The 15,712-nt window shown below is 52.4% G+C and overlaps 2 protein-coding genes across 2 annotated transcripts; one reads left to right on the top strand and one right to left on the bottom strand.

The window, feature by feature from the left end:
* Positions 1–2,266: 2,266 nt before the first annotated feature.
* Positions 2,267–4,921, bottom strand: Mrps12 (mitochondrial ribosomal protein S12). The gene is made up of 3 exons (XM_059276673.1): positions 4,848–4,921; positions 4,579–4,645; positions 2,267–2,881 (listed from the first exon to the last, which is right to left on the bottom strand). The coding sequence occupies exons 2-3, from the start codon at positions 4,625–4,627 to the stop codon at positions 2,511–2,513; spliced, it is 420 nt and encodes a 139-aa protein (XP_059132656.1). The 5' UTR covers positions 4,628–4,645; positions 4,848–4,921; the 3' UTR covers positions 2,267–2,510.
* An 83-nt stretch (positions 4,922–5,004) lies between these two features.
* On the top strand, positions 5,005–15,712 carry Sars2 (seryl-tRNA synthetase 2, mitochondrial). Its single transcript, XM_059276666.1, has 16 exons — positions 5,005–5,363; positions 7,449–7,544; positions 9,282–9,311; positions 10,067–10,207; positions 10,283–10,337; positions 10,744–10,807; positions 11,059–11,164; positions 12,126–12,173; positions 12,355–12,463; positions 12,668–12,713; positions 12,796–12,883; positions 12,969–13,078; positions 14,271–14,364; positions 14,454–14,546; positions 14,654–14,719; positions 15,229–15,712. Exons 1-16 carry the CDS (start codon positions 5,097–5,099, stop codon positions 15,370–15,372), a joined length of 1,557 nt encoding a protein of 518 aa, XP_059132649.1. The 5' UTR covers positions 5,005–5,096; the 3' UTR covers positions 15,373–15,712.

The raw sequence follows: 15,712 nt of genomic DNA, 5'->3' as shown, positions 1-15,712 counted from the left end.
TGTCTGTCTTTACTGCCCCCAGCAGCACCTCATCTTTCTAGGCTGGCAGCATTTCTCATCAGTTCCTCAGAGGCCCCCCCCCCCCCCCCCCCCCGCCACACACACCCTATGCCAGGTAACATCCTCCTCTCTCCTACCGAGTTGCCTGGCACCAGACAGGCTCTGGGGGAAGCTCCCCTAACACCTGCTCTAAATTCCCCCCAAACTGCCCAATAAAACTGGTGTTAAGGGGCTGCAGAGATGGCTCAGTGGTTAAGAGCACTGCTGTTCTTCCAAAGGACCTGGGTTCAATTCCCAGGACCCACATGGCAGCTCACGACTGTCTGTGACTCCAGGGATCCAATGCCCTCACACAGACATACATGCAGACAAAACACCAATGCACATAAAATATAAATAAATATTGTTTAAATAATATTATTTAAACAATAATATTAAAGAGGTGTTAAAGGGGCTGGCAGATGGCTCAGAGGTTAGGAGCACAAACTGCTCTTACAGAAGAACTAAGTTTGGTTTCCAGTACTGCACCGGGCAGCTTACTGTAACTCCAGCTCCTGGGGGATTCAACACATCTGGACTCCAAGGGCAGCTGCTCGCTCTCTCTCTCTCTCTCTCTCTCTCTCTCACACACACACACACACACACACACACACACCCCTAAATTTTTAATCTTAAAGACAAACAAACAGAAACTGGTGCTGAGACAGAGGTCACAGTGGAGCACTTGCCCAGCATTAAAAAGGCCCCATGTGTCCATCCCCAGCACCACACAAACCTGGGCATGATGATTCACGCCTGTAACCCCAGCACTCAGGTGGAGAAGGAGATCATTCAAGGGGCATCTTCAGCTGCACAGGGAGTTCCAGGCTGGCCTGGGATATAGACTTAGGCTCTGTCAAGCATATGAGACTGCAGGTGTCCGTCTGCAAGCTGTGCTCCTGTCTGCCTCCAGCCCCGATCCAAAAGTACATGTGGCCACGTGTGCACAATCAGAGACCATCAAGAGGCTGTGTCCGTGCTATGTATTGGAGGCAAGCTTCCAGGACCCAGGCCGTTTTAGATAAGACTCTCACTCCATAGCCCAGACTGGTCTCAAACTTAAAGCACCTTCCTACCTCAGCCTCTACAGTACTGGGGTTACAGGTGTGAGCCACCACTACACTTGGCTCCAGGCTAGTTCTTAAGGGTCCTTTCTCCAATGGCCTTCTATTTAAGACAGGGTCTCATATAGCTGCCCCCCAATCTGCTGTCACCAAGGACAGATTTGAACTCATGATCCTCTTGCTTTCATCTCCCAAGTACTGGGACTACAGATGTGAGCCATGGTTTGCCATGGTTCTTTCTCTCTCTCTCTCTCTCTCTCTCTCTCTCTCTCTCTCTCTCTCTCTTATTTTCCAGAGCTGAGGACCAAACCCAGGGCATTGCACTTGCTAGGCAAGGGCTCTACCACTGAGCTAAATCCTCAACCCTGGTTCTTTATCAATAAATGCCAAGTAGTCCAGGTTACATTAGAATGCCTTGCCCCAGGTCACCAGGCAGGCACTGTGTGTGTGTGTGTGTGTGTGTGTGTGTGTGTGTGTCTGTGCTTATTCAGGGCTGGAATCAGTTGAACTCCGGAGTCCAATAATGTGAGCGTAACTCCTACAGCTTAAAACCTGTGATCATAAAAGGCCACATTACAATTGATGCCACTATCCAAGGCAGGAAACTGAAGGCCAGAGGCAGGGACTCCCAGGGGCTAGGAAGACGGCTCAGTGGTTAAGAGCACTTGCTGTCTGTTTCTCCAGCCTCCAGAGGACAACCCCAGTTTGATCCCAGTACCGGCATCAACTGCTCACAATCTGCAACTCCAGCTCCAGAAGGGCCCCCACAAGCACCCACATACATACAGATTGATCAGAAATAAAAAATAAATAACAGCACATAGGCAAGAATCAGCAAACCGAGGCATATATAACCCCTTTTCCCTCCCTCTTCTGAGAAAGGGTCTCACAGGCATGCACCACCACTCATTGCCCATTTAAACGTTTCAACACCCTGCCAGTATCAAGCTTACTAATACTTGGCAGATGGCCACATTTGGGATGGGCCTTCACCCCTCTTGGTGCTGCAAGAACCCACACCGTCACCACCACACACATGTGCGAGCATGTGGAGCACCTGATTAACCATCTTCAGCACCTAGAACAGTTCCTCCGCCAGGGAACTGAGGTGCACAGAGATGAGCATTTGCCATCACAGCCGGGGACAGACACAGCATGATGGGTGACATCACAACCTGCAGATGTGTTTATTACAGCTCCCATCCCAGCATGAGGTCCCATCTGTGGACACTGCACATGGAAGCCAAGGGAGTGGGCAGGGGGAGCTTCCTCCCAATTCACCAGAACTCTTGCAGGTTAATAGCAGTCCTGATGAGGCCAAGTGAAGAGTTGAGCCCAAGACTAGCCGCCCTGGAACAGGAAGAACTGGTTTCCGAGGACCCAGTGCCTGACCACTGTCAATTATGGTCACTTCTTCTTTTGCACGTGGCCACAGTCATACTTGCCCCTCACAACTTTGAGTTTGACCCCAGGCAGGTCTTGGGTGCGACCGCCCTCCACCAGGACCACGTGGTGCTCCTGCAGGGTGTGGCCCTCCCCAGGGATGAAGCAGACGGCCTCTCTGCCCGTGCTGAGGCGCACTCGGCAGCACTTGCGGTTGGCAGAGTTGGGCTTCTTCGGCTTCCTGATGAATGTGCGTAACACCACGCCCTTCAGCTGTGGCCGGCCCTCTGTGGGACCCAGACGCTTAGGGGGTTCCTTCGGGCGGCCTAAGCGGTGCATCTGGTTCAGGGTGGCCATGGAACGTGTGGCCCAGAGTTGGGGACCTAGGGCCAGGCCTGTAGAGACACAACAGGGTCTACTTGGTTTCCATATTCTAGGGAGGGATCCGAGCCCTTTACAAGGTCATAACTGCTGATGTCTAGAGGTATTTGTGGGGACACACAGATGGCTCAGTGGTTGGAAGCACTTGCTGCTCTTGTGGAGGACAGGGGTTTGATTCCCAGCTCCCATGGTGGTAGCTCACAACCATTTGTAACTCTAGTTCCAGGGTATCTGACACATGCTTGTAATGCACTTACATACATGCAGGCAAAACATTCATACAGGGGCTGGAAAGATGCCTCAGTGGTTAAGAGCACAGGTTGCTCTTATAGAGGACCCAGGTTCAATCCTCGGCACCACATGGTGGCTAGCAACAGTTCCTGGGATCCGATGGCCTCTTTTGGCCTCCTAGGACACTGCACATAGGTGGTACGAGTATTCATGCAGGTAAGACATTCATACACATAAATAAGTAGAGGTATTTAGGAATAATACTAACAACAGCTAACCTTTATTGTCATACCCATAATTATGTTCTTATACATTTTAAATCTTTTACATAAGCTGAGCATGCTGGCAAAGCCAAGCCTTCTCAAAGACTCCACCTAACCCGCCATTACCTCCCACTCCCCGTTGGTTCCTTCTTCAAACTGCTCCAGCCTAGGTACCTTAAAAAAACAACAAAAACCCAAACAGACCACTGCAGCTGCAATGTAATGTAAGGAGAGGCAGGTGGAAATACTGGAGGAGATGTTTTCAAGGCAGACCAGTAAGACTTATTTGTGGAGCTAGAGAGGTAGCTTCGTGGTTAAGAGCACTGACTACTCTTACAGAGGACCCTGGTTCAATTTCTAGCACCCACAAGACAGCTCACAATCATCTGTAACTCCAGTTCCTGAGGATCTGACGCCCTGCACAAACATGATGCACAGATGTACAGACATATACAGGCAAACCTTACACACACAAAACTGAACACTTAAAAACAAACAAACAAACAAAAACAAGGTCTCACTATGTAGCTCTGCCTGTCCTGCAACTCTCTATGTAGATCAGGTTAGATAGTAAATATTCAGGTAAATGAAATCCCTCAGGACACTGTGCACAACATTTGATGTCTGGGGTATGTCTAAAAACATAAAAGGTTCCCCTCCAGTGGGAGGCACATCTTAGAATTAGAAAAATGTCACTTGAATGAATGACTAAAATCCCTGGCTTGGATTTCTCACCCATAGGAGGTCATCAATAAATACTTGCTGAGACACCTAACCAGGGGGACATGCTGAGAAAAGAACATTCGTTGGTATTGTTGCATGAACATCAGAGTGCACTTACAGAAACTAAGAGTATCATTAGCCAGTACAATCTTAAGGATTCACCGCTATCTACGTGGGGGAGCCATGACGATGATCGACTTAAACTCTGCTCGACACAGGAGCTTCCCACTCACTTCTTGTCCCTTGAGCCGGGGGCGTGGTAGAAAACCCCTGTAATACTTGGAAAGCTGAGGCGGGTGATCGATCAGGAGTTCAAGGCCATCCTGTCTACAAAGCGAATTAGAGGCTAGCCTGGACTACAGTGAAACCCTGTCTCCAAAACAAAAAAAAGCACCGTGTTTAAAGCTGATACCACCCGAGATCTGGCAAAAGCCACACAAGTCCCAGTGAGTAGCCCTCATCCAGCCTCGTCCCTGCGGCCCACGCTCACTTACCACGACTGAGGGACGTGGTGAGGCCACGGAGAAGGCCGGGCCAGGACATCTCGCCTTCTGTGCGTCCCTGTGTTAGGACATAAGATACTCAGAGCGGAGGTTGGGACCTGAGTCTCCTCTACAAGGCTAACCACAATGGAAAGTGCCCCCCGCAAATTCAGCCTCACTCTGAGCAGGCCCCCCGGGACCCACTCGCCCTCGCCCGATACTGGACGGGGAAAGTGAGGAGAGAAGAGAGAGGTGTTTGGAGAACAGATAAGTACACCCACCTCCCCAACCTAGCAGGGCCGTAGACACGCTGAAGTCTACCTCCAGCCCCTTCCGGATATTCTCTTTAGTGATTGGCCACTTCTTTTACGTCACGAAAGGGGCGGGACAAAGGAGACAATTGGATAATGACAGGATCTATCTTGGTTCGGCTTTCCTCATTGGAAGGGTTTCTGAAGCCTGGGCGGGAAATCTCTTTCCGCGTCTGATTGGCTCGTCCCTGGTGAGTGACTCCTTGTTTCCAGTCCAAGATGGCTGCGTCCATGGCACGGTTCTTGCGGCCTTTCGTGGCTCGCCAGGGGCTCCGGTCCCGAGGACGCTGCGTGTGCAACCAGAACCCAAGGAGAAGTTTCGCTACAGAGAAACGAGTGCGGAACCTCCTGTATGAACACGCACGTGAGGGCTACAGCGAGCTTCCTTACTTGGACATGGAGTCGGTGTGCGCATGCCCAGAAGCAACCGCGCGCGCCCTGGAGCTCCGCAAGGGGGAGCTGCGGCCGGCCGACCTGCCTGCGATTGTGAGTGCGCCTGCGCCGGCGGCGGGAGCGGGCTGCTAGCTTAACTGGGTTTGCCCTATGCATTCCAGGAATGGGAGGAACTACTTACAGGAATTTGGGTTCCTTCCCACGTTAGGCAACGTCTTGTGCATGACACCCACTTATGCGCCAGTGGCCCACTGAGAACTAAGGCCCCACTGATCGTCACGGATGCCTTTTGTGGCCCGCACGACCTTTTGCATATATTTCGCAATTGGATACTTGGTATCTACTCTAGTCTTGGAACTTAAATACCATTGTCTTCTGTGCTCGAACTTGATGCCAGGCTCGCCCCAAGGCCACAAAGAAAACTGAGGAGTGAGGTGCGAGTCAGATGGACAGGGACTCTTGGAGACAGCTCTGTATCCTGCTGTCATAGCAAGCTGATAAACAGGGTTGAGTGAATAAACACCTGCTGAGCAGATATTTAAGCAGCACTTACGATCCAGATGTTGAGACTAGGTGCGAATGATGAAATCGTTAGTGCTTAGGTAGTGCTACCTTATGGGGAACTAGAATTGGGGGGTCACCATGTCTGTAGTGAGTTCTGAATGTAATGGATCAGTCAAGTCTTCACAACTCTGTCCTGAACCCTTCTGTATTAGTTTCTGTTGCTGTGCTAAAACACCATGACCAAACCAACTTATGGAAGAATTTATTTGGGGTTAGCAGGGACAGAATGGCAGCGGGTGGCAGAGCAGTAAACTGAGAGCTCACATTTTTTTTTTTTTGGGGGTTTTTCGAGACAGGGTTTCTCTGTGTAGCTTTGCGCCATTCCTGGGACTCACTTGGTAGCCCAGGCTGGCCTCGAACTCACAGAGATCCTCCTGGCTCTGCCTCCCGAGTGCTGGGATTAAAGGCGTGCGCCACCACCGCCCGGCTTTTTTTTTTTTTTTTTTTAAAAACAGGGTTTCTCTGTGTAGTTTTAGTGCCTGACCTGGATCTTGCTCTGTAGACCAGGCTGGCCCTAAACCTCCCCAAACATCAGCAGCACTGACCAGATGCCTAGGAGCCAGAGCCTGTGGGGGACATTTCTCACTGAAACCACCACACCCTCTCACACCGGGCACTGTAAATCATGTACACTTTGGCCTCATTTAAGTTTCTGTGGGCCAGGTGGCCCAACCAGTAAGGACACTTGCTGCCAGGCCTGACAACCTGAGTTCTATTCCCAGATGGTAGGAGAAAACCAGCTCCTGAGAGTGTTGTCTTCTGATCTCCCTTCAAGCACAAACAAATGTAAATGCTTAATAATAATAATAACAATCTCTGGGCATGTTGGTGCACACTCCCCCGCCCCCCCCCCCCCCCCCCACGGTTTCTCTGTGTAGCTTTGGTGCCTGTCCTGGAACCGATTTGTAAACCAGGCTGGCCTCGAAACTCACAGAGATCCACCTGCCTCTGCCTCCTGAGTGCTGGGATTAAAGGCGTGCACCACCACTGCCTGGCTGTGATGAGTTTGAGACCAGCCTGGTCTACATAGCAAGTTCCAGGCTAGCCAGGGATACTTAAGGAGACCTTGTATTTAAAGAGGAAGAGCCAGGGGAGATGGCTCAGCAGATAAAGGTACTTACTACCAAGCTGACAACCTGAGTTCAGTCCCTGGGATCCACGCAGTGGAAGGAGAGAACCAACTCCTATAAAGTGTCTTCTCACTTCCGTGCTGTGGCCACACACAAAATAAATAAACAAGAAAGAAAAAGGAAGGTTTAGTCACCTTAAAGAAGTGACTTAGCCAAGCATGCTGGCACCCCTATAGTCCCACCACTCGGAGGACAGGAGGATTACAAGTTCAAGGCTACCCTGAGCTGCATTTCAATACACTGTCTCACAAAATCAAAAATAATAATAATATAAAAAGTCGCACATCCACACTTGTCCCTTGGTTGGTTTTGATCACACCAACAGAAGCGGCTGCAGGGTGAGCTGGGAAATGGATTGGTTCAGGACAGCTGTGCCCACAGGTAGGCTTCTGGGTGTTGTGGCACTAATGGGAGGGGACGCTGGACCTCACCTGCTGCCATCCAGGTGGCCATTTCACTTCCCCCTCGTGGTGTCCTCCCACAGATCTCCACGTGGCAGGAGTTGAGGCAGCTGCGGGAGCAGATCCGGAGCCTGGAGGCAGAGAAGGCGGCTGTGACAGAGGCGGTGCGGGCCCTGCTGGTGAGCATGGGAGCGTGGGGGCTCTGTGGGCCAGGGCCGGCTGGAGGCAACAAGGATGCCTCTGGCTGGGAGTAACAGGAAATCTAATTAAAGGGGCTTGGATCATGTAGAGAGTTGTTACCTAGTTATACAAGCCACCTAGTCCTGATGCTCCGAATTAGCTCTCCTCAGCATCCCCAGCCAGATTCTTTTCTTCTGTGTGCCCAACTTGAACACATAGATTGGACCCCATCCCAGTTCCAAGATGGCTACCACTGCATCGGAGACGAAAATTGAGCTTTTCTGCCTCAAGATCTTTTCCAGGAGCAAAGAGACCATTCCCTAAGTAGAATCCCTTCTTGTTGCCAGGGCTGGGACACCCACCCTCACAAGAGTCATCAGGACAGATAGAGTCACTATTGCTAGTTTAGGGCCAGCCCCCAGGGAGGTCCTGAACTGAAGGCTTTCCTAGAGAGGGACTGAATCAGGCCTGTGGGGAGGAGAGGGACTGGGTTAGACCTGGCTTCTTAACCTTTTCCCACTCACCAGCCCCCTTTTGCCAGAAACACTCATATTTGTTACATGTTTGATTTGTAATTGATTTCCATCATTGTGCATACAGAAAGAAACCCTTATATTGCCAAATATTTTCTAACCCCATCATTCAGTTACAGCACCCCATAAAGAGTCACAATCCAACATTTATAGAGCTTGACAACCAGTAGCACCAGCACTGATGGCTTAGTAGAAGTCACAAAGGGTGTGGTGGCACACAGCTGCAATCCCAGCCCCTCAGGTGGAGGCCCAAGAGTTCAGTGTCATCCTTAGCTGCTGTGAAGAGACACCATGACCAAGGCAACTCCTAGAAAGGAAAGCATTTCATTGGGAACTTGCTTACAGTTTCGGGGGATGGTCCATTATCATCATGGTGGGAAGCCGATAGGCATCGTGCTGGAGCAGGAGCCGAGAGCTTTACCTTGTGATGTGCAGGCAGCAGGCAGAGAGCAAGACACAAGGCCTGGTGTACGATTTTGGTACCTCACAGCCCAACCACAGTGACGTATCTCCTCCAGAAAGGCTGTGCCTCTTCATCCGTCCCAACAGCTGTCACCTGGGGACTAAGCATGTAAACTCGGGAGCCTCTCGGGGCCCCCTTCTCTTTCAAACAGCACAGCTGCATATCAGGTTCCAGGCCAGACGGCCCTACGGATCCCTCATTTAAAAACAAACCCGAGCCGGAGAGATGGCCCCGTGATTCTTGCAGAGGGTCTGAGTTTGGTTCTCAGCACCAGTCAGGTGGCTCACAACAACCTATAATTCCAGCACCAGAAGTTCTAACACCTGGACTCCAAGGGCATCCACACATGTACCGTACAGACACACACAGAGACTCATAAATAAAAAATAAAGAAACAACAGGGCCAAGAGTGTAGCTGAGTGGTAGAATGTTGTCTACATGGGCAAAGCCCTAGGTTTAAACTCAGATGCACAAAGACATAACTGAAGTAGAGGTAAGCCTGTCTCCCCCACAGAGCCCAGGAGGAGGGAGCAGGTGTCTCACTGGTGGGTGTCATTACTGTTGTATTGTGTTACCACCACTGGAGTACCAGTAGAGAAACCGAGGCAGAGTGGTGGAGGGACCCAGCCAGCACTGACAGATTCAGATGCCGTGGTCCTGTTTGAACTGTGACTTCTGTCTCTGCTCCGCATCCCCAAGTTCATTACCTAATCACCTTCCCCTTTCCTCCTCTCCACCAGGCAAACCAAGACAGTGACCAAGTGCAGAAGGTAGGGTTCCATGTCGGTTCCAGTTCTTCCACTGCCATGACAGCATTCAGACAGGGTCAGGAGGTCAGATAAAAAGAACAGCTTCCGGGCATGGAGAGATGGCTCAGCAGTTAAGAGCACTGTCTGCTCTTCCAGAGGTTCTGAGTTCCATTCCCAACAACCACATGGTGGCTCACAACCATCTATAATAGATCTGATGCCCTCTTCTGGCATACAGGGCACTCATACATAAAATATAAATGAAAAAAACAAAAACAAAAAAGAACAGCTTCCATTGGGGCTGGAGAGATGACTCAGTGGTCATAGTGTGTGCTGCTCTTACAGAGGACCCAAATTTGCTCTCTGGCACACGCATAGACATTAAAAACAAAAGCAGCATGTCTCTTTGTAAAAATAAAACTGGCTTCAGCCAGCTCCTTGACTCCATTACTAGGTTTATTCTGAGCCTGGCTTTGTTCCTTTCTGGCAGAGGAAGTCAGAGCTACGCACACCTTCCTGATAGTTCCCTCTAGAATCCTCTGGCTGATTATGGGTAGCTCAACTTGGTTCCTGTCTCCTCACAGCCAAAGCAAGAGAAGTTCCATTTGGGCAGGCCTGAGCCTTGTTTGCATGAACTTGCCAATTGAGCAGAAACTCAGGTTGCTGGGTGGAAAGAGGTGGCGAGCGTCTACATGGTGTCCTGCCAGCAAGGATGAGTCAGGCTGGTGGTGGGATCCCTGACCCTCCCCAAGGCTAACCCTCTCTGCCATGTCCAGGACCCCCAATATCAGGGCCTGCGGGCCCGTGGCCGGGAAATCCGGAAACAGCTCACACCGTTGTACCCCAGAGAGACCCAGTTGGAGGAGCAGTTCTACTTGCAGGCTCTGAGGCTGCCCAACCAGACCCACCCAGACACGGTAAAGGCCGTTGGAGCTGCAGAGGAGACGGCATCCGAGCTGCTGCCTTCCTCTGACACGCTCTTCTTCTTGCAGCCTGTTGGGGATGAGAGCCAGGCTAGGGTGCTCCATGTGGTGGGAGACAAGCCAGGTGAGTCACACCCCAGGGCCCAAATCAGTGTCCTTGGATCTCAGGCTGGGGGTGGGGCATGGGTGGTCTTGGGTCAGGACGGGCCTTGGGGCGCGGCTGGAGCAGCCCACCTGGCTTGGGCTGAGGCTGAGTCTCTTTACCCTTACTTCACTGGGTGCCCCTGGCATGGGTACAGTGTGTCTGGCCGTCTCTCTCTTCTCTAACTTGCTTTGCTTTGGTCCCCACTCTCTGGGGCTTTTCTTCCTAGCTCCTGTGTCTCTCTCTCTGTCTGCTCTCTCCTTCCCTCACCTCTCTCTCACTCTTCTTCCCTTCCCCCATGGTCCTCTCTTTCCTCCTTGCTCTCTAATCCCCCTCTCCAATTCATATTTCTTCCTTCCTTACCCCATTGCTTTTTATGTACGACCAGTTTTCTCCTTCCGACCCCGAGGCCACCTGGAAATTGGCGAGAGACTCGACATTATCCGGCAGAAGTGAGCCCCCCACCCCCACCCCCTGGGTCTCACCCCCCCTTACCCCATCACCCCACACTAACAGCTGGTAGCCAGCTCTGGCCTGCAGCCTTAGGGTACAAGTTGGAATGCCAGGGCTGGGCCTGCCCAAGATGAATATTTGATGCCAGGTCCGCCTAGCATCTGGGCCTCTGCCCCCTGGGTACTCGAGTCCTCTCCCCACCCACCCTGGCCCACAGGCACTGCTAGTTTTTCTGCCTGTCTGTCTCTAGGCGTCTGTCTCACGTGTCTGGCCACCGGTCCTATTACCTGCGCGGGGCTGGGGCCCTCTTACAGCATGGCCTGGTCAACTTTACCCTCAGCAAGCTTATCAGCAGGGTATGGCCTACCTGAGGACTACCTGGACAGGGTGGAATGGGTACCAAGCTCAGAGTGACTAAGCACTAGGAATGTAGCTCAGTTAACTGGTAGAGCACTTGCCTGGCATGTAGAAGGCCCTGGGTTCCATTCCCTGAATCATACACACACAGAGAGATGGTAACACACACTTTATCCAGCACTGGGGAAGCAGAGGCAGGAGGATCAAAACTTCAAGACTGACCCAGGCAACATAGTGAAACTGTCTCAAACCCCCGGGCGTGGTGTGTTGCAGTTCTCAGCATCAGTGTATGTTATCAACACATTAATTTCTAAGTCATCTGAGCTAGTGGGTGCTGTTATTATGCCCCCTTTGAGATGGGAAAACTGAGGCTTGAGGGGGAGGTAACTAGTACAAGGTCTCAGAGCTTGGCCAGGAGCCTGCGCTTGTAATTGCCACCCCTCACTTCCTGCTGCAGCATTGGGGGCATTTGGAGAGCGGTGTCCACTAAGGCAAGGAGTCCGTAAGCTGATAGCATGAATTCCTGGCCATGGTGGGGACATCACGGGCTTTCAGGTTTTCTTTCTTCTTTGAGACAGGGTCTCACTGTTTAACCTTAGCTGATGGCCTAGAGCTCCATGTGTAGACCAGTCTGGCCTCAAACTCAGAGATCTGCCTATCTGCCTCCTTTTAAGTTCTGGGATAAAAGGTGTTCTGTGGGTACTGGGAGTCACGGGAGGCTTCAAGCAGGGAAGGGATGTGTTAGATTTCACATGTGTTCGATTCAGTGGCATCTCCAGCTGCCCTCTGGATGAGCTGCAAGGAAAGCAGGGTGCTTGTAGCAGGAGAACCCGATAACAGGGTCGCAGGGCTCAGGCCTCTGCTGTGGGGTGGACTGTGGAATGGCGGTGCAGCCACTGACTCCATCCTCAGGCCTGTCTTAGGGTTATGTGACTCTCTTATGCCCTCTCCTGTCCCCAGGGCTTCACCCCCATGACGGTTCCAGACCTTCTGCGAGGAGCTGTGTTTGTGAGTGAGGCCTGAGTGACAGGCCCTCTCTCCCTGAGGAGACTGCCCTGGGCTGGGTCATGGAAGTCAGCCATAATGGGGCGGGGGGGAGCATTTCCAGATGCTTCTAGAGGAACCGCTGGGGTCGTGACCCCAGTACGGGGGAGGCCAAGGTTACCTGACCCCTGCACCCTTCCCCCAGGAAGGCTGTGGAATGACACCAAACGCCAACCCATCCCAAATTTACAATATCGACCCCTCCCGCTTCGAAGATCTCAACCTGGCTGGGACGGCAGAGGTGGGGCTGGCAGGTGAGCATCTGTCCAGGTGGTGGAGGGACAGCTTCCTGCAGGTGACAGATCATAACCTGGAGCTAAAGCGTACAGCTGTGGAGGTTGTTGACTGCTCAGAAGTACAGTGACTAGCCAGCCGTGTACCCTGACAAAATCTCTCTCCGACTTCCTGTGGGAGATGGCGCGACCCTGGCTAACCTCATCCTGCCTTTCTCCTCCCAGGATACTTCATGGACCATTCTGTAGCTTTCAGGGACCTGCCAGTCAGGTGATGCCCAGTTCCTTTAATCCTGGACCCTGTTGGTAATATCTCCTACCCTCCCTGACCCAACCTCTCATGCTCCTCCTAGGATGGTTTGTGCCAGCACCTGCTACCGGGCTGAGACAGACACCGGGAAGGAACCTTGGGGACTGTACCGAGTTCATCACTTTGCTAAAGTGAGTGGCGCAGACCTAGCTGGCCATGCACAGGTCACCACCCCCCCCCAGGACCTCCTGACCCAGTGCCCCTGCCCTGTCCCAGGTGGAGATGTTTGGGGTAACAGCCCCTGGGCTGGAGCAGAGCTCGCAGCTGCTGGATGAGTTCCTGTCCCTGCAGGTGGAGATCTTGACTGAGCTGGGCTTGCACTTCCGGTGCGGAGCTGGGTGGGGTTGGTGGGGTTGAAGAAGGGAGTGGGGTTGACTGGGCTGTCCTGCCACCTGCCTCCTTCCCTGGGTGAGGCCTCTGGACAGTATAGTCTCTGTCTGCCTTATCTTGCTATGTAGAAGTATGAAAAGCATGCATAGTAAAGCTGTTCCGTGACCCCTCTGGGGCAGTTCCTCATCCCTGGAGTGAGGGCCAAGAGACCTCATTGTCCTCCAAGGTGAAGCAGGATGTGAAAGGGAGGCACCAGCTATCACAAGGCCCACTCATCCTTTAGGACACACAGCTTTCCAGAGGGCTGAAGAAGGCCACCTCTTCCCCAGGTGACTCATTGCAAAAAACAAAAAACAAAAACAAAAACAGAATATACAATCACATGCCTGTAATCTCAGCACTTAAGAGGCTGTGGCAGGATTTCCATGAGTTCAAGACCAACCTGAACTATAGAGTGTGGTCCTGTCTCAAAATAACTAAGTCAATAAAACTGAAAAGGCTCATATTTACAATCTTAGCACTAGGGAGTCTGAGGCAGGAGGATTGCTGTGAGTTTGAGGCCAGCCTGGACTATGAGACCCTGTTTCAAAGGAAACAGAAAAGTGCCTGCTGTGCAAACAGAGAACCTCAGTTCTGATCTCCAGCACCCACATAACCCCTGGGGTGAAGGCGTGCATCTGTGACGCCAGTGCTGGAGAGTCAGAGACAAGTGGATCCCTAGAGCGCTCTGCCCAGCCTCTAGCGCTGTCAGTGAGCACACACAAACACAGGGCCTAGGGGTGCACACCTACAATCCCAGCGCTTGTGATCAGGACCCTGTTCTAGGCCATTCTCAGCTATATAGTGAATTCTAGGCCAGCCTGGGCTACATGAGACCCTACCTCAAAAAGCCATACAAAAAGAAAAAGGCAGTTAGAGAGAACTCCCAAACTGGAGGTGCTGTGCTGGACCAGAAGAGTGGCTGGGTGAGTAGCCCATAGGCTGCTGCATGGCTGTCCTTCCTTCCCACCCTCTGCCTTCTGTCTCCTCTGGGTACCACCACCCCAGCACCGGGTTCTCCTCATCCTCTGTGTCTTCTTATCCCCTTCTTTCCCGCCTTTTTGTCGTCCTCCTTGTCCTCCTCCTCTTCCACTGACCATCCTTCACCCTTGCCCAATATTTTTACCCTGTTTTTGACCTTGGCCTTAGGGTGCTGGACATGCCCACCCAGGAACTGGGCCTTCCTGCCTATCGCAAGTTTGACATTGAGGCCTGGATGCCTGGCCGAGGCCGATACGGAGAGGTGAGAGCCCTGGCCTAGTGGGGACATGCAGTAAGACGCTGGAGGATGGGCCTGTCCCCAAGACAGCCTCTCAATCATCCCTGCTCCAGGTCACCAGCGCCTCCAACTGCACAGACTTCCAGAGCCGCCGTCTGTTCATCATGTTTGAGACGGAGACTGGGGAGCTGCAGTTTGCACATACGGTGAGGCCCACACTGCATCTCCACCTTCCCATCCTCTGCAGCACCTCACCCCCATCCCAGGGCCAGGACGGGGTCAGAGCCTGGCCCTGAGCACACTCTTCTCCCAGGTGAATGCCACGGCTTGTGCTGTTCCCCGAGTCCTCATTGCCCTCCTGGAAAGCAATCAGCAAAAGGTGAGAGGTCCCCAAGCCTGGAATCTCAGGTTCAAGGCCTGTCTGGGGAGCTTTACTATCTCAGTTTAAAAGTAAAACAGGAGCGGTGGTGGCGCACGCCTTTAATCCCAGCACTCGGGAGGCAGAGCCAGGCGGATCTCTGTGAGTTCGAGGCCAGCCTGGGCTACCAAGTGAGTTCCAGGAAAGGCGCAAAGCTATACAGAGAAACCTTGTCTTGAAAAACCAAAAAAAAAAAAAAAAAAAAGTAAAACAGGTTTAATAGTAGAGCCCCTGCCTAGAATCCCCCAGTGAGGGGCTAGCCTGTGGCTCAGTGGTAGAGCCCCTGCCTAGAATCCCCCAGTGAGGGGCTGGGGGTGTGGCTCAGTGGTTAAGAGTTGCCTGTCATGGGACAGATCCTGGGTTCAGCTGGCAGTACTAAATGGATGGGAGTGGTGAGAATTTGAGACTCCCCCAGCAGCTGAGGGAGAGCTGGAGGAAGGCCAGCATCCTCATAACTGCTCTGTCCCCAGGATGGTTCTGTTCTCGTGCCCGCTGTCCTCCAGCCCTACCTAGGCACTGACCGGATCACAGCCCCTACCCATGTGCCTCTCCAGTACATCGGCCCCAACCAGCCCCAGAAGCCCAGGCTCCCTGGCCGGCCTGCTGCCAGCTGACAACTGTCTGCTCTAGAGATTGGCACTCTGGAGACCCCAGACACGTAGAACCTTTACCCTGGAGCCAGCCCTGAAGTCTTTGTACTTGTCACCTCCCCCCGAACTCCTGGTCTACCGCTCTTCCTCCCCTGCCACTGAATTATTGGCAGTGGCCCTACTGTCACTGGGCTGTCAGCCAGAGGCATGTCGCAGCCTGTGATAAGAAGAAGGCCAGACTGCTTGCTCTTCCGAAGGTCCTGAGTTCAATTCCCAGCAACCACATGGTGGCTCACAACCATCTCTAATGAGATCTGGCGCCCTCTTCTGGCATGCAGACAGAACACTGTATGTATAATAAATA

Source organism: Peromyscus eremicus, chromosome 1, assembly GCF_949786415.1.
Source record: "Peromyscus eremicus chromosome 1, PerEre_H2_v1, whole genome shotgun sequence".
Lineage (NCBI taxonomy): Eukaryota > Metazoa > Chordata > Mammalia > Rodentia > Cricetidae > Peromyscus > Peromyscus eremicus.
Note: the sequence above shows the minus strand (reverse complement) of the source record. Positions and strands in the feature narration are given on the sequence as shown.